The sequence below is a fragment of the Passer domesticus genome, chromosome 7 (genome assembly GCF_036417665.1).
Source record: "Passer domesticus isolate bPasDom1 chromosome 7, bPasDom1.hap1, whole genome shotgun sequence".
NCBI classification, from domain to species: Eukaryota; Metazoa; Chordata; class Aves; order Passeriformes; family Passeridae; genus Passer; species Passer domesticus.
In genome coordinates this window covers 36,310,530-36,331,741 of record NC_087480.1, presented here as the reverse complement: position 1 = coordinate 36,331,741, position 21,212 = coordinate 36,310,530, and the positions used below count along the sequence as shown (strand labels likewise).

General features: G+C 46.0%; 1 protein-coding gene and 1 long non-coding RNA gene across 7 annotated transcripts; one reads left to right on the top strand and one right to left on the bottom strand.

The window, feature by feature from the left end:
* Positions 1-1,192: 1,192 nt before the first annotated feature.
* On the bottom strand, positions 1,193-3,795 carry MRPS14 (mitochondrial ribosomal protein S14). The gene is made up of 3 exons (XM_064427751.1): positions 3,683-3,795; positions 2,820-2,978; positions 1,193-1,690 (listed from the first exon to the last, which is right to left on the bottom strand). The coding sequence occupies exons 1-3, from the start codon at positions 3,725-3,727 to the stop codon at positions 1,508-1,510; spliced, it is 387 nt and encodes a 128-aa protein (XP_064283821.1). The 5' UTR covers positions 3,728-3,795; the 3' UTR covers positions 1,193-1,507.
* LOC135304855 (uncharacterized) lies at positions 3,776-21,210 on the top strand. Of its 6 annotated transcripts, none has more exons than XR_010366070.1 (9): positions 3,776-4,131; positions 5,044-5,848; positions 7,973-8,084; positions 9,090-9,252; positions 9,701-9,791; positions 10,244-10,404; positions 15,964-16,059; positions 16,766-16,926; positions 17,484-21,210. It is a non-coding gene; the product is annotated as an uncharacterized LOC135304855 (long non-coding RNA). The 6 variants fall into 6 exon arrangements; XR_010366068.1 differs by lacking the exon at positions 15,964-16,059 and adding an exon at positions 15,796-15,917; XR_010366072.1 differs by lacking the exon at positions 15,964-16,059 and adding an exon at positions 4,281-4,411.
* Positions 21,211-21,212: the final 2 nt, after the last annotated feature.

The window sequence follows — 21,212 nt, the reverse complement described above, 5'->3', positions numbered from 1 at the left end:
CAGCATTTCCTGAGGAGTGAAGCATAGGGGGTATATTGAGAAAACCTCTCAGATGAGTGGGGAGTGCTGCGAGACTGAAAACAGAATGTAAAAGTAAAGGAATCTTAAACCAGGATGGGTCAAGGCCTCTGTTGCCAGTGGCAGCTGGACCCGTGTGGTTGCTGGGGCTAGTGTCATGCTCACTTCACAGGGTGTAGCTTTCTGATTAAAAATGGGAAAGTGCTGAACTAAAGGCATGTCACAAAGGGAGAACTGCTGGACAAAGCAGAACATCTAAGTATTTGATAGTTAAGCAGAAAAAGTATGGTGTTAATCCTGTGGTATTCAAATTTAATGATTACTCTTAGAAACTGTTCCTGTCTAATTACTATTACTATGAATTTTGGAAATCAAAGTGCTTGGGCTAGCTGGGAGCCCATCTTTGAGACGGCATCAGTCAGGATGCAGTCTGCAGTCATCAGCAGGAGACCAGGGACAGGGAGCTTGCCCTGGCTCCAGCAGTGTAAATTTGGAAACAAGGGATAAGCTCCACTTTCTCCATCAGCTTTGAAAGGGTTTTAAGGTAATTGAGTGAGTATATTGAGATGGTTTATACACCAGACTATAACTCAGCTGGGCGTGATGGGTGGCTGTCCGTTTTCTGCTAGTGGTATTTGGCCTTTTTATTGCCACCTCTCAGTCCCTGCTGGAGCAGGGGCCATAGCAGCCAGTGCCCCCTTTACTGCAGTGCTTTGAAGAAGAGTACAGGGCAAACGTGACCTTAGCAGCAAGCCTGTTGTTAATTGTGTCCTTCCTGCCTCCTTCCCATGTGTCTCCCAAGGACAGATTTGTTGTTACCTGTGAATTAAGGAAGCCATTTCTCTCCTGTTAGGGTCTGGACTAGGGCTTCCTTGCCACCTTGTTCTTGAAGCACGGGACTGAGCGCTGCACTACCAACAGGAGAAATACCAGCACAGTGTAGTTCCTAACAGGTCCTTCAGCCACTTTGTCTGCTCGTTAATACACGTATATATTGAGTTAGCATAGCAAGAGTATCTCAACTCGAGGCCATGTTTTGTTCCCACTCTGTGCTTGCCCTTGTTCACAGCAGAATTCCACTTTGTCCTGTTGTGCAGTTTTACTGATGCTTTTACCCAAATTACCATGATGAACTTACCCTATGATGGCAACAAAAAAAATGCTTAAACAAGCCTTGTGCTGTATGTCTTTATTTCTATATTGCCTGTACCACAAACCTCAGCTTAGTTCTGCAACCATCACGTACTGATTTTTTTCTCACAATCAAACTGCCTCTCACAAACACCAGTTCAGTGCAGTTGTGCTGCTGCTCGTCAGCTGATACCGACTGTAATCCAGCGAGTTTAATGAATCAGCACAACTTCTCATCCTTCCCTTATTAGTTTGACATTGATGCTGGGCTCTGAGGCAGGACAGTCTTGCTTTAATTACCCACACAAACGAGCCTGGTTTGTTTCATCTGCCTGAATGCACGTCCACGTGGGGATGATTACCACATGGCTCTCTGTACCCCGGACATCTGAGCGTGGTCAGCGAAGTGGCGGAAGACAATTCTGCTGAGCCTCCAGCGGCGCTTGACCCCCCGAGGGCGGGACGTCAGCACACAGCGGTTCCGGATCCTCACCGGGCAGCTGTCCCGCGGCAGCGCTGCGATCTCTTTGTCCGCCACTTCCTAGAACAGAACGGCACAAAAGCTTTATCTCTGTTCCCGGGATTTAGAGGGGCCTTGCTGCCAGACCTAAAAATCCAGAGTGGAGTTTCTCTACCACCTCGTGAATAAGCTTTGCTGTTTAACTGGGAGCTTTCACCTCACTCAGCCCACCCTTTCTGGGCATTCCAAATGAATGGAATGGTCTCCGTGTGGATTCAGCAAATGTAAACTGGTCCACATGGAGACCCCCAAATTAATCCTATCTCAAGCCACTGATTTTAACCAGTCAAATCAGATTGTCTCTGTCCTTGTTCCAGAGTGGGCTAGCCCTCTAAGAGACCCAAGATTTAATCTTATCACAGACTGAATATCCTCAAACCAGGAATTATAGTTAGCCAAATACTTTTTCTACTTTCTCCTCGTTGCAGTCCTTTCAGATGAGCTGAATTTAAATATATGTTGTTTATGTTGTTTATTAACTGCCTGCTGAAGTAGCACGCTTTGATGTCAGTAAAAGGGATTTCAATAGGGTTCTTTGGAAGGTGTTATAGAATCTTCTTTTGGGGCTTTTTTCTGTATTGGTTTTGCCTCATAAGGACATCCAACACCAGTCAGACTTGCCCAAGAACAGTGAAGTGAATACATAAAAGCAAATTCATATACTTTCTCCCAGAATGTGTAAGTATGGCCAGATCAAACATAGGAATAATCTGATGGGCAAATGTTTTTGGTGCTTAGTAAGGCAGGCTGAGAGCAGGGAAGTAAATTTTTGAGAACAGTTTTAACACCCATCTGTGATGCAGGTTTCATATTCTTGTAGATCAGGCAAGTAAAATTAAATACTTCTGATTGCACAGAGTGGTGGTTTGGGCTAGACATACATATGCTGCTTACACAAGCACTAGTTTCAAAAAACCCAACGCACACAACCTCCAGTCAGGTGAGCGTGCTGTTGTTGTAAACACCCCCAAAAGGCTGAAGTCACTATGGAACATGACATGATTCTGTGCTTGTGAGCTGGGGAAACACATCTGGCACCTGGGACAGCCGTTTGGATCTACAAAGTGACCGCCGTGGCCCTGAGCACGGCAGAGCAGCAAGAGCCACGTGCGGGTCTGTGCCCTGGCTGGGTACAGGCAGCTGGCAGTACCTGCAGCTCCTTGGGGAGGATGGAGTTCTTGCGGATGGCGTTGATCCGCAGCCTCTCATCTGCATACTCATAGGCCATCTTCCTTCTCTTCACATCCCGCAGCATCCTCCAGTCCACATAGTAGCTCCGCACCTGCCCTGGGCAGGACGAGGGAAGAACCTGATCAAAAAAAATAAAATTTGTGATACCTGCCCGTTGCACAGTTTGCCCTAGTCAAGTATGAATTGTTATTTCCATACACCATGGAATATCCGGAGGTGGAAGGCACTGACAAATACCGAGTTCAATCCCACTATTTGAGTGTTGCCCCAACAGCCTTTGAGCTCTGGCAGCCTCGGGGCCGCCACCACTCCCTGGGGAGCCTGTTCCAGTGCCGCATGGGGAAAACCCTTTGCTAATATCCAGCCGAGCCCTGCCCTGACACGGCTCCAGCCGTGCCCTCGGGTCCCGTGTCTCCGGTATCGTTTAACTCCAGGGTCACACGTTACACCTCTCACACCTCATCGCTGCCCGCGTCTCCCTCACGAGGGGCAGCACCGATCTTTGCTCTCTCTGACGACCAACAGTGATGCCTTCAGAGCTTTAGCTTTCATATTTTCCAGATTCCATACTACATTACTATATAGAACTCTGAACTTCATATAAAGCGTTAGCAAGTTTTCTTCACACAGAGCCCCAAGCTACACCGCACGCTACATAACACCGATGTTCCCGCGCCGCGGGGACAGGGCCGAGCCCGCAGCGGTCAAACACCACCCGCATCTCCCCTGCCCGCTCCCCGGTGCCTCGGCCGGGCGGGTAGGGGCCCGGAGAGACGCGGGGAAGCAGGGCGAGAGGAACGGAGGGGAGGGAGTCGCTCTGACCTGCCGAGCCGCCCTCAGCGCCCAGCACAGCGCGGCCGCCGCCATCTTGCCGCTGCGCCGCGCATGCGCGCAGCCAGGGCGGGCGGGCGCCCTCAAGCCGTCCCTCGGGCCGCTCCCGCCTCCTCCCAGCGCTGCGTTCCTAATGTGCCCGGTTTTTTTAACTCTCTGCGGCTGGAATTGCAAGAAGAGCCCCAGCCGCACTTGGGGGCTGTGCTGTGTGTATCTCAGAGCTGCTGTCAGGGCTCGCTGGCGCCTCCCGTCATTAGAGGCAGCTGGATCTGCCACAGGAGCATCGTGGGCAGGCCTTGGGTGCAGCAGAGTTATCCCGGGCTGAAGGGGACCGGCTGTAAAAATGCCAGGAAAAGTTGTCCCAGCGGGGAAATTGACGCGGAGGCATCGCCCCGCCGTTGTGGGGTCCCTGTCCCGCAGGAACAGCGTGTCCTGTCCTGGTAAGGGACACGGGCTCTGCTAAAGGCTCCCCTCATTCTGTTCCTCAAGGGCGTCTTTTCCTTGTTTATCACCTAGGGCTGCTCCTAAATTCCAGGTTTATACCTGTGGCTTGCACGGGGTTTTTCTACTGGTGAATTTTGAATCGTAGAGTATTGTGAATTGGAAGGGACCCATAAGGATGATCGGGTTCAGCTCCTGGCCCCGCACGGGACAAATCTGAGAATTCCACTGTGTGCCTGACAGTGTTGTCCAGACTTTTGGTAATACCCAAACCTCTGGGTAAGTTACAGCACTTTGCAGACAACACTGAATAATCATAACCCCAAACAGAGAAAAACAAATGGGAAATTCTGGTTCCATTCTTTTTCAGTGAGGGAAACTGTTCTGTTCCACTGACTTCGCTTAGGCAGCATTTAAAATATGTCTATTTCCTGATTTCAGGGAAAACATGCATCACAGTTTTCATGTTGAATTCATATTTTTCTGTTTGTATCAACTCATTAGCTACATTCAAGAAGTCATTCAAGAAGCTGGTTCTCTCAGTTTGTCAAGCTGCTTGCTCTGTGTATGCTAGTTATTTGGTATATTATACTGGTCCAGAAGTATGTGATAATCTGAAAGAAGTAGCTAGGTTGGCTGGCTATTCAAATTTCATTATTCATGCTACAGTCAGCTGCTTTCCTAGGTGCTTACTGTGGTAGCTTTCTGCTGTTTGCAAGGGGAGAATTTCAAGCTTTGCAATTCTCTATAACATGCTATTTTTCCAGATGGTGAAATTAATTGGTATATGTATCAGCAGAGCAGATAAGCATGCATTCTTTTCTACAATATTTTGCATATTCTGTATATATTATATATAATATTTTGTATATATCTGTATATTTTGTACATTCCCCTTTTGTGTTTTTTAGATGGCCCAGATGCAGGAGGAATGGGTGAGGATGCGAAGGAGAGCTATTTCTTCAGCCAGGGCTGACTCCCTCACTTCCTCAACAGCATCACCTGCGTGCCTGGCACTTCCCCAGCTGAGACTGACAAGGATTCATGATGGATGTTGATATTCCTCAGGATGCTGCCATCTTCTGCTCCCTCAGCACAGCTTCTGGTTGCAGTAAATCAAAGGAACTGTTCAGAATCTGAGGGTTTGTCGGCTAAAAACCGGGCTCAGTAATGCACCTGGTTAAATAAACATGTGGGTAGTTCTTGAGGGATTTTTGAAAGTATTGTGCTGAATAAATGGAGAGTTTAACTGCTGCTGAGTTTAATTTTTATTTTCTGATGCAGTCCACCTGCATTTCTCATCATCAATATTACAAATGTGCTTTTTGACACAGTGGCCTCAGTAACAATCCTGTGATTCTTGCAGACGTGTACAGAGCTGGAGAGGCTTTCTGGCTTTTGTCTAGTAGCAGAGCATAAATCAAATGGGAAATGGTGCTTCCTGCTGATGGGCAAGAGGAATGCTGAGCAGGGGAATCACTCCCAAAGCCAGCCTGCTCCTTAGGTGCTTTGTAGGAGGGAAACGCCCCGAGGCCTCTATTGGTTCCTTTCATCTGGTCTGTGGGTTCTTAAACTCCCTGCAGGGACTGCTGCTGGTTTGCAGCTGGAGTGGGAAGAGGAGAGGGTTTGGGCACTTTTTGGTTTGCTCAAATTACCTTTGCAAGTGGTACCTGCATCAGAAGGGCTCTGAACCAGACAGCTGAAAGTACTTGATAGGTAAGAGAAAATAATTTTTAATTTCTTTGAGATTCCTATTGTTCTTTTTGAGAGATAACTCAATTTGCCTCTGACTTCTCAGAGCAGATGCCCTCCAAGGATTTTGAAGCCTTACACAAACATCAATAATCCTGTATTTTGGGCATATATTTTTATTACAGAAGGTACAGTAGTATTTAATAGGTTTCTTAAAGCCCATTTTGAAGGGTTTAAGCTTTCCTAGGTTGTCTCCTCCAGCTGTATAAAACTACGTATCTTCTAATACAAATGGGAGTTTTGCCTTTGGATCTAATGGAGCTAGGGTTTAACCTAGAAGGGTTTCTTTTTAGAACGCTTGTTCCTACTACATGCTATTAGGCAGATACCCTAGATCTTCAAGCACTGGGCAGTAGGATGGAAAAAGACTTGCAGAGTTAGACTGTTGGAATCTTTCACGCAAATATTCCCCGTTCTCTCCAGCTTTCATCATCCCGTGCTTTCCTCTACAATAATTGAAAAGATGTGACCAGGGTTTCTTTCATCCCTTCCCTTAGGAGACTGTTCTGTGCCTGGTAGATCTGACTGTCAGGCATTCTTCCCTAAACTAGTCCTTTCCCTAATATGGTGTTATAGCCAGTTATGTGTATGACACTATATTCTCCACAAAAAGTCAGTTAAACCCACTCTTTTTAACAGCAGGGGAAAAAATTTCTTTATTATATGATGAGGAAGCCAAAAAAGTTGTTCTCTTTCATTATGCTTGACAGAAATGCTTGTGTCCAGAGGTTTTTCCTCTGGAATGATCTCTAAGCCTAGGAAAATTTTGAGCTCAATTCGTAATTGCTGTGAAGCCCTAATTAGTCACAAGGTCATGTTACAGCCTAGAATGCTATTAATCACTATGTGCTGAGCAAAGGGATTTTGTGCATGTGTCTGTGTGTTTGGGAGCCTCATCTCCAGAGATTTGGAAGTAAACCACATAAAACAAAGCTTTGGGGTTTTCTGCAATGGACTGTGATGAGACTGCAGAATTTAGGCATAAATTTGTTCAGAGATTTGAAGCAATCTCTTATATTTGATTTGTTTCAGAAGTCTGCACAGGAGAAAAAGAAAGGTGGAGCTAGTTTCCGTGTCTCTTGGAGGGAGAGGATGGGTTGGTGTGGGAAAGCATAGCTGGAAACAACTTCTCTCCCTGGGCAGCAGAAGAAACCCTTGGGTGACAAACTGACCAAAACCCCTCTGCTCTGTCTCCCTGTGCTGTCAATGGGAAAGAAGGAGAGGCTGGGGGAAGAAAAGGTGTTTTAAGGGCTTATTTTACTTCTCATTATCCTCCTCTGATTTTATTAGTAAAAAACTCACTCTATGCCTCTAAGATGAGGCTGTTTTGCCCTTGGAGTGTTTTCTTCTGGTCCTTCTTTCAACTAATGAACCCTTTGCTTAAATTTTTTCTCTCCTCTGCCTAGCTGTAGCAGGAGAAGGTGAGTGAGCGACTTTCTTGGGTGCCTGGTGTTTGGGTAGTGTCAAACCACAGAACTTGCTAATGAAATACAGCTGCTAGATTGTTTGATCAGCTTACTTGTAATTAAATTGCAAGTTAAGCTCATTGCACCCTCCAATTCTAATTATATGCAACAATAAATGCAATCACCAATTCTTTATACAGAAGGAGAAGAACTGAATACATCTTCAAAGCCTGAAGAAGGAGCATCTTTGCAAGACACAAACCCACAAAATGCAGACCAAGTATTAGTCCCCTTTCCTCATATTCCAGGAGCCATCTCAAATAATAACACAAAAGATTCTTCAAGAGACACATCCAATTCTACCAATTGGATAGATGAGGCTTGTCTTTCTCTTTCTAGATGCATTGTTAAGGGAGAGCTTTATGAGAGAGTTTTCCTCATGCCAGTGGGGGTTTAGAAGAAGCAAAGAGTCATCTAGGAAATTATATTTATTACTGGCTACATTATTCATTTGTATTTATATGCTGTTGACTAGAAAGAAATGGGTAAATCCAAGGTGACTACAGCCTGGGAACTCTAATCCTGCATTTTCTTAATCAAAATAAGTTTGAAAAAATTTCATGCTTGGTCATGTGGCAAGTCATGACCCTCATTGCACTGTTTTTCTTTGTTTCCCTTTCAGTCCTTGCCCCCCAAAACAAGCAGCTGCTGAACTCCATGGAGAACTCCCTGGCTCTCAGCTGGGATCCAGTGGCTGGTGTGGATAATTACCTGCTGACCTGTTATCCAGCTGGGTATGAAATGTTGGTGAAACAAATCCATGTGCCCAAAGAGCAGCTCAGCTATGAGATGGCACAAGGTGCTGGGGTGGAATCTCACAATGTCACACTTCCATCACGTGTGAAGGGGATTGCCAGTGAGCCCAAGCATCTAGAAGCCAGTACAGGTAGGAGCAGGTAGTATTATTTGGAGAGTCAGATGTTGTAAATCTTTAAAGTTAGATTTCAAAAAGTGAGGGGAGCTGAGTGCTGGAGAGCACTTTCTCTTCCCAGCCTAGAGTTATGTCATTGGTTTCTGGAGAATCTGTTCCCAGATTTGGATCATTAGATATGAATGTATTGCATATCTCCTCTCTTTCTATTTTTCTTGTCCAAATCCTACTTGTGTTGACACCTGTGAATTCCAGGGAATTTGTAGTGTTGCCTGCTGCAAGAAGCAGGAATGGAAGCATGCAGGATAAAGGCAGCATGTTACTAAGAATAATGCACTGGATGCAGAAAGAACTTTAAAGTAGGCAGGATGTCATTCCTAGGTACTTACTGTCCCAACATGTAAGTCTGCATGTCTGCAGCAGTGAGTTCTCCTCATAGTCTCTTCCCAGGACTGAATGAGTGTGATCCTGCTGAGGTTAAGAGGTTGAGTGTGCAAAGGCTGTGCATTTGAAGCAGCCCCTTGAGAACTGAAATGTCCTTTGGTTAGCAGCTGATATTATGCTGTCTGCTTGTACTGGGCAAAGACAGTGAAAAGCTTGGTGATTTTGGCATTTTTCCTGCTTCCAGCACAATAGGTGGGAGCTGAGAGCCAGCAAACACCAGAGCTGGACTGTTACCGTGGATAAAACTGAATTTGTTGAAAAAACAGTTGTTCTGTCCTTGCTTGACTCCTCAGGCTGAGGAAAATGTCTTGGGTCTCAGAGCAGGAATCTGGGCAGAGAAGAAGCATTGCTTAGTGACTGTTCTGTCTTGTATTTACCTTTTTGTGCTGATGCTGCTTCCCTACATCTCTCTGCTGTTTCCCAGTCTGGTCTGAAGCCAGTGCCATCTGAGTGACAGAGGAGGTGGAGTACTCCCTGGAAGTGGGGTGGGAGAGCCCTCCAACAGATGTGCATTATTACAGGCTGAACTCCAGATCCCTAGCGGAGATGCCTGAGAAGCACATCTAAGAGCAGATAAATCCTCACTGGTGAGTATGCACGGGTAAAGTGGCAGGAATGATTAACAGTCAGACTGTTAATTAGACTGAGATAATTATTCTCTTATGTGTGAATGTCCAGTGAGATCTATTTGTGCTCCCCTGTCACATAAGGAGGGGTGTCTCCACAGGGAGAAAGCTGTGCTCTGTAGATAACAAGTTTCCAGGCATATTCATTCACTTAATTCTGTCCCTGTTAGGAAAAAAGTGCATTCTTCTGTTTCAGAGCTGATATTATGCAAATCCCCACCTGCAAGCTCCATCCAGCCTGGCCTTGAACACTTCAGGGGTGGGGCAGCCACAGCTTCTCTGGGCAGCCTGTGTCAGTGCTTCACCACGCTCCCAGGGAAGAATTTCTTCCTAACGTGCCATGATAGGTGTTTTAGGGGTTTGATTCAACTGGAGATAGCTAATCCTGCATTTTGAAATGCTGTCTCAGGAGTCAACAGCCCAACCAATGTGACAACCAACTGAGTGACAGAAGATACCAGCACTGTCTCACGGAATAAGGTGGAGGCTCCCTTAGACAGGTAGGGGAATAAACCACATGGACTCTACTTCCTTTATGGGGGAAAAAGCCATTCTTTATTCACATATCTCTTTTTATACAGTTTTACAGACTTTGTGTGTGACTCCAGTTGGTCAGTAGCTTTCTTGTCAATTACTGTATTGATTAGTAACAGGTTGTTATCCTGTATTGATTGGTAACTCAAACTCTTGGTGTTTATGTGCAGGGACAGTTGTTTGTTAAAGATAGTTTTCATTTTTCTATCTAACAGTGTAAAACCAGTTTATACAGGTGCTAGTTGTTGTTTTTTTAACCCAGGAATAGTTTGTTATGCTAATGAGCTGCTCACACCAGGATTGCTTTCACATGGGAACTTGCAAAGTGCTAGCTTGACAAGGCCAGCCACTGATTTCAGGAGAGCAGGTTTGATTTTAAGAAGCCTTTTTTAATAATTTTTCCACTTTACTGCAACAGACAGGTACATGGGGAGATACACCTTGGCTGGTGGAGACCCCAAGGACATGCAGGTGGGCAGTGAAAATGACATGATCACCTTACTGGATCTGAGGCCAGACATGGAATGTCACTGACATCTGGGCAGAGGAGCAAGAAGGCAAGCACCAGAGCTGTGACAGGTGAGCTGTAGCAGCACTGGAGGGAGCTGAGTTTAGAAATCAAACTCCTTCATCCATTTTACTTCTTTTGGTAAAGCCTCTTCTGCTTGGCATGCATTTTTGGTGAGGCAAGCATGTAATTCTTACTAGTGTGGCTGAACAGGCTTCCAGCACAGCTTAGGACTCTGAGGTCTGTTGTGGACAGGCTCTATGACAAGGGACCAGTTACTAGAACTGGAACTGAAGTTAAAACTCAAACCTCATAACCTGCAATGTGTAATTCATGCCTTGCCTTTAAAGTGTTACAAACCATATCCAAGCATTTCTTTGGGTGACTGTTGTAGCATTTCCCAACAGGACAGGGGACTCATACACACTTCAGACAGATAATCATGGCAGACTATTTGTTAAAAGGAAAAGTGTGTTTATTTGGATAATAACATAAATTAAGAAACGTGTGGGAAGTCAAATCTCCCAAACAGTATATTTGCTTGCTGTCCTTTGGTAACAGGGAGTCTCCATTGGAAGGGTGTTTGCAGCTGAATCTGCAGCTAGATTGGGAAACTTCTTGAACAACTGCCCTAATGAAATTTTGCCTCAATTTGCACCAATCCATCTGTGACTATGAGTACAGAAGCAGTTTCTACTGACAAATAATCTTATATATGTGCATTTCTTCACAAAAATTACCTGGAGGGATATTTGGGGTGCTCAACACAGGATGTTAACCAACATATTTAATCATGTCAATTAGACTAGACATAACAGGAGATGCCTCGGGGGAATTTGTAGGACTGTCTGAAGCTCTCACATGAAGGAGCAGTCAAGCAGTGATGGAGCTCAGGCAATCCTCTGCTTTCAAGCTGGTTTATTGTCTCCATCCAGCCCATGTGCTCACTGGTGCAGGTGTCTGGGCAGCTCCTGGAGCACACAGGGAGCTCAGTAGTGAAGAGCAGAGCAGCACAGCCTCTATTCCGCTCCAGTGCAATTAGACCTGAAGAACAAACTTGATTTTCATATTGCACAAGAAAATAATTTGCTTGGTTTTTCTTGCCACAGGTGAGCATCTCATACTGCTAACGATTTGAGCTGTGATTATTCAAATCCCAATTCCCAGCGTGTGCTGCTCTAGGGTGGTAGAAACAAGCCTCAGCATCTTTCATTAAAATGAAAAGTAATGTATTTTCGTCTCACAAAAGAGCTGAGATTAGTACATGCAGGTGGTACATCACATTAGTACATCACAACTTTTACCATAGCTAATGTGTGGTAAATCACAGTGCAGCTAAGCTGGTGTGTGGTAAATTACACTGTGGCTGTTGTGCATCTGTGCCCTGGAATTTAGAGCCTCCAGCAGGATAAGAAATTCTGTTCCAATAATTTGAGAGGCAACTGCAAGACCTTCACTGCTAGGCTGCTGAGATGTATTTAAAAGTTCAGTGACTAAAAAAATCCTAGTTAAACTAAACAAAAAATTGTTCTGTAAAGGTCATGAGTTGTATGGCTGTCCTCAAAGGGCCACATCACTGCAGGCTGTTGTCTTATGATGTGAAATTAGGACTCCTGAAATTTAGTGTTGTGTTTCCATCTGAGAATTGGGCAGGGAAAGATTGCAACAGTGGGAGGAATTTGAAAGTGACAGAGAGCTGCATTTCACAGATTCTGAGCAGGTGATTTGGGGTTTTTTTCTTGGTTACTTCCCAAAATAACTCAGGCAAGGTGTTGTGACCTTCAGAAAGCAAAAGCCACTAACAGCATATTCTGCCTGAGCTCTGTCTCTGCCTGGGCAGTGGCTGTTCTTTTGTTGCTCCCAAAGAAAGAGTCCTGCTCCAGTAGCTGTGAGGAGACCTAAACCCCAGCTGAGATACCTCAGAATTGGGCACCCCCCACTTGGCAATTCAGGCCCAACCTTGGCAAGAAATAAAGGATGAGAGGTGGAAGAAATCAGCAGGGCCCCTGAGGGGAAGGGGTAGGAGCAGCCCTGTTTGGACACCCATGTTTTTCACTCAGCTGTTCCACAGAAACCAGCAGCCCATCTCACCAGTGCAGGGCAGAGGATGTCTGACCCTGCCAAAGCTCAGCCACCTTGGCTCTGATATGCAGATATGGTTACCAAAGTACCAAGAATGGCAGGACATGGAAGCAGTTAGCACACCTGTTTTATCTTCCTTGCACTGTATCCAGCAGTACAAAACTATTTGACTCCACAAATATGCAATGGTGACTCTCTTAAGTAGCTGTTATTTACACTGCATGGTCAAAACCCAGTTTACAGCTAAAGAAAAAACTCCTGTTAGATTTACCAGTTTGGGCTGAAGAGAAAAAAACAGTTTGGGCTGGAGAGAAAAAAACAAGGGGTTTTGTTTGTCCAGTTTTGGATACACAAAACCCCTTTTAGGTTTTTAGACACAGAATTGTTTCCCAAATTTCATTTGTTTTTCCAAATGTATTTGATAATCTAATAAAACAGTGGTGCCCCCCTGCACCCATGGGAACTGCTAGCTGGCCTTTAAGGGCAATGCTGTGAGACTGCAGCCTCTGAGGCTGCCCTTCCCTTCCCTTGCTTCTTAGGATGGATTTGGTACCTTTTAGCTCCCTCTCCTGTCCAGCTGCAGATACATATGTAGTGAACTTGTCTGAGGAGGCTTCTGGGTTGTCTCAATTAAAGCAGTTGTTTAGAGCTCTCCCAAATGAAGCACAAGTTCATTAGATAATGGAATGCTCTTAACTCATGAGCCTGGTGTAAGGTGGTCTTCAGTTGTAATGAACAGACAGCATTTAAAACAGCATGGGCTGGGCACTGCAGTGCTACTGTCCCTGCTCTTACATTTGGGGTTTTGATTTCTTCCTCTCTGCCTTTTTATCTGCTTTTTATCTGCTTTAACAATGCATGAGGAGTGCAGCATTTCCTGGGAGGAGCCAGCCTGCTCCACTCTTCTCACTTATCTAAGACAGACAAAGCATGGCCTCGTGTTTTTCTGTGGCCTTTTCACAACTGCATTATTTCACTGATGCATTATAATTTTTGTTATGCTTATCCTCGTTCTTCAGGGCCAGGCTTTTGTAGTCTGGTTTGTCCAGAAAAGACAGAAAACAATGTGCCTATGGATTCATATGACTATGAGTCCTCCAGGGAGATTTGTGGAAGAGGTGGGAATTGAGATAAATTATTCATTTATAGTTTGATATAAACTCAGGTGTACTTCAGGGCTGGAGCACTCTTCCCTGGAGGCCAGCACTGCCCACCAAGGACCTCCTCTGTACAACTTGGAAACCCACTAAAACCTTACTCATCAAATTGTTTCCTTAAGATGTTCCTAAAATATATAGAATATAACAAGCACAGGATGAAGATTAGGGAGGAGCTGCTTCCAGTGTTGCTACTTACAACACATTTAAAAATTGGATTTATCTTGGTAAGTACTGCAGCCCCCTCGTTGGCACCTCATAAGACACTTTTTGATGACTGTTGTTGACTGGAAGACTCTTTGATTCCAGTGAAGGAGCTGGAGAATCCCATTTTCAGCACAGACTGAACTGTGAAGCTCTGGGTTTCTTTGTATCTCTGTATTTACTAAAGAAAACTGAACCATGACAACAAAGCCTGTGAAGTCATTCTTCATCTACAGTAGGGGAGCAAAGGGTGGAGGTTCTCAGCAGGCCACATCAGAGCTGTGCTCCAGCACTGGGGCATAGAGCCTCAACCTGTCCTGTGTGTGAGTGCTCCTCAGAGATGAGCCTGTTGGACACGTGAGGAGCTCCTGGGCACTGCAAGTTGAGCCCAGAGCACCCCAAACCACATCTGTAGAAGGCTTGCAGTGTTTGGTCTAGGCTTCTGCTGCTTGCCAGCTGTGAAGGCCACTGGTGGACTTTCAGCCCAAGAGCTGCACTGCAGTTTGTGTCTTTCATTTGGGCAGTGGTGTAGCAGGACTTCCCCTCTGCTGCAGAAGAGCTTATCTCTTCCATCAGCTGATGCAACAGCTCAGGGCACCTTCCCCCCCTTGCAGGAATCTGCCAATTGGTGAGATAACCCAAGATATCTGTCCTGTGGTGAGTTATCTCTGGTACCAGGGAGGTGGAATTCCCAGCTGGCCATAAACATCTTGCCTTGAGAGCAGATTGAAGGGAGATAAGCCTTGAATTTCTGACTGACAGACATTTCACTTTACAAACCATAAAAGCTACACAAAACCTTCACAAAGGAGAAGAAGTCTTTTGCACATTCCTTGGAAATATGTAGGGACCTCTCCTCAAGGTTTGGGATGCTGGCCCTGAGCTGAACTTCTGGAAGCTGAGTTCCATCTCTTGCAGCCCTTGGGGACCATATCCTTGTGCCATTTCCCAGGCAGTGGGCAAGGCCAAAGCTGCTACCTGCAGCTAGGGGCTGTGCTTTCTGTGCTTCTCTCCCTGTGCCCTTGTCCATAGGAGCTTCCCAAGGTGAAGTGCCTCCTCCCGCTTTGCTGATGGACAGTTTTTCCTGCTCTGTTCACACAGTGAGCTTCCCCTGCCTGTATCCCACAGACTGCAGCCAGGTGCAGCAGGATAGGAATGCCTCCAGTGCCATGTGCACCATTTACCTGAGCAGGGATGGCAGCAGGCTGCTGCAGGTGTACTGTGGCAGGATCACTGACAGAGGCAGGGGGATACTGAGTGGGGCTCTGCTCCTCTTCATGCTTTTTTGTGAATGTAATAACGTGGACATGATACAAATGTTATGAGGCTCCTTTCTCCCTGCTGCACTCCTGTGTTCCAGCTCCTTCCTGAAAGGAGCAGCATGTCCTAGGGAGGGTAGTGGCTGCTGATGTACCCATCAGGCTGGGGTTATGTGTGTGTACAGTGAATGCAGCTCAGCTGATGCCTGTTAGTGTTCTCATTGCTAGGGCTGTGAGCACCTCAGCTCTGGCCACACAGGAGGTGCTGAGTGGCTTAAAGGAATCTGAAGGCAGAGGCATGGATGCCTTGAGGTGGGGAGTGTGTGTGAATGTGGAGCAGTGAGCTCTGAGGTTCATTGACAGCAATCTCCCTAAACAACCAGAGAAAAATATTAGCTTTTTCACCTTTCAATGATAAGCAATTTTCTCCACTGAAATAAGTTGTTGTGTGTTAGTGCCAAGCCCCTCTGATCTTGGTGAAGTTTAGAAACCCAAAGGCCTTGTGGATCTTGTCTAAGCTTGTTTTGTCTTAAGTGTTCAGATCATGCTCAGATTTGTGGAAAGTACATTGTACAACTAAGTATTTGTCCCAGTGCTTATGTGCAGCCAGAAAATGCAGTGTGTGAATCAGAGAATCCAGCATTAAATAGGGCAAAGTTTTGGAGCAAGAGTCTTTAAATGTTCTGGGAAAAATAATGTTGCAGTACAGCCAGTCTTGTGCTGGCTAACGTTGTTTGTTTCTTCTGATATTTCTTGCCAGAAACTGAGATAAGACAGCATAAACTTGGCAAATTGTCATGAAGCCTCAAGCAGAGAAGGAGGAGGCAGGAAATAGCTGATTTAACCAAAATGGTCATGGGATGAGAGTCTAAGACTGCAAAGGTGAATAGGCTTCCTACTTTAAAGAGTAATTGTCTTCTATTTCTAGGTCTTGACAAGCTGCACAACCTCACAAGAAGCAGCTCCATCTGCTACAAGCTCTGCGTGGATTTGTGGGCAGCCAGAGAATCTGTCTGTGCTGTCTGTGAGTTCCTCCAGGTTGCCTCAAGCAGGGACAGATCCAGGCTGTCAGTGAGGAATTGCAGAGGCAGTGCTGGTGGGGAGGGCCTGGTACTGGTGCTGTCTCTGCACAGGGAAGCAAATGCTGGCACCTGGGTATTTGTCTTGCCAGTAGAGTAGGAGCTCCTTAGGTCAGGGTGGATCAGATGTGGTTCTCTTTGAGGAGAAAAGCTTCCTAGGGAGACTGAGGAGAGTGTGCCCATGGGCCTATCTCATGCTGAAGACAGGAAGAAGAGTTGCTTGTTCATGGGGAAGAGAGGGCTCTGTGATCCAGGGAAATGCCTGAAAAGGCAAGCTGGGAAGTTTCTACAAGGTAACCTGTGCTGATGGGGCAGCAGCTTCTGGGGCTTCCCAGCTGAGAGGGAACAAAAGTGTCTTTTATGCAGATGGGAGTTTGCTCAACAGCAGTGCTGGCTTCTGCCCCTGGTAAATCCCTACTATGTTGTGTCCATAGTCTTCCATTTATCCTTTAATACCCTTTGCCATGAGGTTTATATCTTCATTTGAGAGGATGCACCCCTTGGACATGCCCTCAGCAGCAGTGCCTTAGAGATTTGTGTGCACACCTATCCTGTGCTGTGGCTTTTCCCCTGCCAGGCCTGCTGTGTCCCACCTGAAGGGTGAGCAGCTGTAGTAACTTAATTATCTGTGTCTTTGATCCCTCCTTTTAGGGGATGCAGGGACCTACCACAACGGCTGGAAGTTCACAAGATGGCAAGGGGACAGTGATGTGGCTCTCAGCATCTGTGCCCTGCCATGCCACAGTGCATGGTGGTACAAGAACCACACCTGGCCAAGCTCAGTGGGAAGCACTGGGAGAGCAGTCACTGAGGTGAGCAGCAGAGCTGGTGTGCTGATTGTCCCTTCATAGCCTGGAGAAAAGACACAGAGCTGTGCTTCCTTCCTGTCTTTCCTTGGAGCAACAGGGATTGCCCTCAACTCATTTCATTAGAACGTAAAATGATCCATAAGAAAACTTACAGCTCTCACTCTCTCCTCCTTGGATCCAGAGGGCCTGAGCTCAGGGCTCCCTGCTTCTTGTGGGCAGAGATACTTGAGGTGCAGCTGTCTTGGTCTCTGAGGGGAACACTCACTAGGAACTACACTGGGGTGCTTGCTCACTGTCTGATGTGGCCTTTGCCTTGGTTTTTAGTGCATGCTTGGGGTACGTCTCACTCTACAGGCTTAATTTGGGATTGGAGATGGCTCAGTCTTCTTGTGTTCCAAGCTAGACAGAGGTTTGATCTCTATGAAGAGTGGCTGAAAGACTGATTATAATTAAAGTCTCTGTTTATTGCAGGGTTAAATGGTATTTGAGGTGGGCAGTGGTAGACTCCTAGCACCTGGTCTGGGCACTTCAGTAAGAGAAATTCCTTGGTCTTTTCCCAGGGTGTGAACTGGGAGTCATGGAAAGGATGTGACTTCTCCATCTCTTTTATGGAGATGAAGATCTGTCCTCAGTCTTCCAGTAATGAGCCAGTCCTGGGGAGGAAGAAGTCTTTATCAGAGAAGAGGAAAAAGATCAGGAATTAAATAGAACTCTCTGCAGAACAATACCCAAAGTGATTCAGTGTTTATTAACAAAGTTTGATTCAGACAGCTTTCTCCAATGCAATAGCTGACCAGTGTGCACCCAGGGACATCTGGATCTGCAGGCCAACCTGCTAGCAGCTTTGGAGCTCCTGGAGGGAGATGTTCCAGAGACTAGGAGGGGGCTTGTGGGGCATCCTGCTTGTAGATACTCTGGTTTGGCTAAGCATGACAAGGACCTGATTGATCCAATACATGCAATTTCTATGAACTTTATGTAAAACAAGCCTTAACACATGTTGTTCTTTCTGAAGCCTGGGCTGCAGACTCCTCTTAATTCTGTCTTTCTCTGGTGCCATCACTTCAGACTTCCAAAAATAAATTTGTACCTACTAACAAATAATAGCCCCCTAATTTACATCAGAGTGAACTTTTCTGAGACTATCACCCCTCCCTATTTTGGTCTGCAGTTCTCCTCATTATTTGGGCACAGTCCCTATTCTTCCTGCAGAACTGGGTTTTGGGAAACACTGCCAGTCTGCTGGCAAGGCTCACTAACCCATGTGTGTTCTGTAGACTGGGTTGCTCAGCCTCCAGTATCACATCTCTGCAGGTTAAAATCTTTCTATTTTGCTTGTGTCATTTTTCCAGCCCAGAAAAAATACGAAGAAGATGTGCAGTAGATTGATGTTCACTCTCCAGGGTGAGGCCCAGAACAGGGTGAATGTAAGGTCCATTCTCCTCCAGGCTCTGCTCACCATCCCAGACCTCTCTGTACTGCTTGCTTACAGACAATTAACCAAATTCCCTATGTGACTGTTCCATCTGCTGCCTCTGCTTTTTCATCAGCAGTGTGGCAGGTAGTGATGCTGAAATGATAACAGTTGTCATCCACCTCTAAAATGAACATCCCTTGGAGTTAAACTAATCCTGTGTGCCCCAGTACATGGTTTCACATTTGACTGCTTTTTTTTTTTGTTTGTTTTTGGGGGCTTTATTTTTTTATTTTGTTTTGGTTTTTTTTCACTCACAGCCATAAAGGTGAAGTTTATTTTTTTTTCCCCCTGATAAGACATTAACATTCTGGACAGCCAGCTCCAGCCAGGGCAGAAGTATGAGCTAACCAAATGCTGCTTGTTCAAAAGCTTCCTTGTCTGAGCACACTGGGACATGGTTGTCCCATGTCTTAATGGCCTTCTCTATTGCAGTGCTAAGCTGAGTAATACATTTTAAAGAATCCTTCCCAGACTTTGGAGAAAGTAAAAAATTAACAAATAAAGGGGGTCTTAAATATTTCTGTCTTCTTTGTTTTGGGTGGTAGAATTGTTTTTCTTCCTATTTAAGCATTTTGCATGAAGTGGAAGCATTACCCAGGTCTGGAGTGGGACTGTGCAGATTGGGTCTTTGGGGTCTGCTCCAAAACAGGGATGGGGATTGAGCTCTCTTTGTGACTTAACTCTGTGAAGTGCTTAACTGACCTGTGCTTGCTAGGACCTGGCTGAGGAGAGCCAGAGAGTTCTCTCAAAGGTGAGGACTCAATTCTTCATCCTACATTCAGGGCTGTGCCTCTCGGGTGGGCAGGTGAGCAGAGACTCATCTGAGCTGTGTTAGGCTATCCAAGCCCTGGCTTGGGGGAGGGAGGAGACTGATGGCGAGAGGAGTAGAAAGGAAAATTGTACTTGAAGTGTTTTGCAGGCTCTGTGCTAAGAGCATGAGAGGAGGACACGGGGAAGCGATGAGGGCTCTTTACTGTGAAGTGTTTTCTCCCTGTTGCCCACTTGTCTGCAGGAAAGGACAGATTTCAGTTTGTTATCCAGTTAAAGGGCTCAGTGAAGTCATCGGGAAGGTGGCTGAGATGGAGAGGGTGACCAGTCTCACAGACAGCCACTCTAAAAGTAAGTGTATGCTCTAAAATACAGCAGGTGTGATTGTTACCTGTGACTTTTTCCTCTGCAGCAGCAAAACATAATCCCATCCTAAAGCTGAATCCCCCCGGAAGCAGGGAGTATTCCCTTAGGTAGTATAAGCTTTGTTTTTGTGCTAAGGGCAAATGAGGTGTTTTATTTGCAGTTTCTGAGGAGGATCTGTCTGGCCTCCTAATGCTCCTCTACCAGGAAGGGCAAAGTGAGAGCTGCTGGAAAACCGCAGCAGAAAGTCAGTATTCCCAACAGCCACAGGATGGCATTGTCCCTTCAGGCAGGAGAGACTCCCCGGTATCCAGCTGGCCTCTGCGAAAGGACCTTTTTGGGGTTAACTAGAGCCTGTGCTACAGCCCGGGACTGCTCAGATAGTGCAGTTTGTTTGCCTTGAGGGATTGGCTGTTCTGGTTTTGAGGCTCAGGATGGTTGGGGTAGTGCCATAAAAAGTGCCATATCCCTTTACTACCCTTGTTTTGCTGTAATATGTGGCCCTGTAACAGTGATGTAGGAGTGCCAATACATTCTCAAAACCTCTGCCTTGCTCTGAGATCACTTAAAAGTTTATATACTGATTTGCAACACATCTGGGGCAGAATTTGAATCCCAGAAGGCTTTGGCATCACTGTGTTGATCCTGTAGCTGGGTCCTACCAGCCAGGACCCACCTATTGTGATGTTTCTGGGACCCCAGAGAAATGTTGCTGTATTCACCCAGGAACAGGAGGGAGAGGAAAGATACTCTTCCCAAAGATACTGTGTTTCTATGGTGTTGTAATTTGGAGAGAAGCCTGAAGTGTCTTCCTGCACTGGACACTTGCTTGGAAAGCAGTGTAGTTACTTTTGGTCACTTCTCTAGGCTTTGTTGGCTGAATAAATAGTGGAATGGTCAGTGAGGATCCAATTCTTCCACCATAGAGGGATTTAATGGGCATTTTTCCTTCCCTTCAACCTTTAGACTGCTCCAGGAGTCATCTCAGCCACTGCATATATCTAACCTAGGACCCTGGAACTATCCTTTTCTCCTTGCAGCCCAGGCTACCCAAGAGCACCTTGCCCTAAATCCAGTGTCTAACATCTGGAGAGAAGCAAGAAGCTCCTTTCTTCTCCAGGAAGTGGGCCTCTGCCATTTCTAGTGCTCATCTGTGCTCCTGCACTCCTCTTTCACCAGCCTCTTCCGGAGCCTCAGCTTTGTGGGCAAGGGGCAGCTTGGTGCCTCATCCGGATGAGAAGCAGGTTTTTATTCTTTGCCCTCACAAAGGCAGAGCTCCGTGGTGTAGGATTTGCAAAGTCTCTGCCCAGCAAGCTGCAGACACCATGAAATACTTGTCTGATCAAAACCAACTGGGGTTAACTAGTCCGTGCTGCTGATCCCCCTTAAGAAAAAACAAACCTGCAGCCCACCTCCCACAGCACAAGCCTTTTGTTCTTCCCACTACTTCTTGCCCTTGGGTAGTGCAGCTTGGCTGTGCTCATTAACAAAGCAAGGCCATTAACTTGATTAAGTTAAGCTGTTTCTTTAAAAAAGAAATCTCTAAGCTGCACAGCTGGCTGTAGGCAGACACTGCACAGCCTCTGCTGCTGAGCTCTCCCTGTGTCTTATCTACAGCCAGGACACAGGTACAAGAAAGATTTCCCCAGGAAAATAAACACATGACCAAGAGATCGAAATA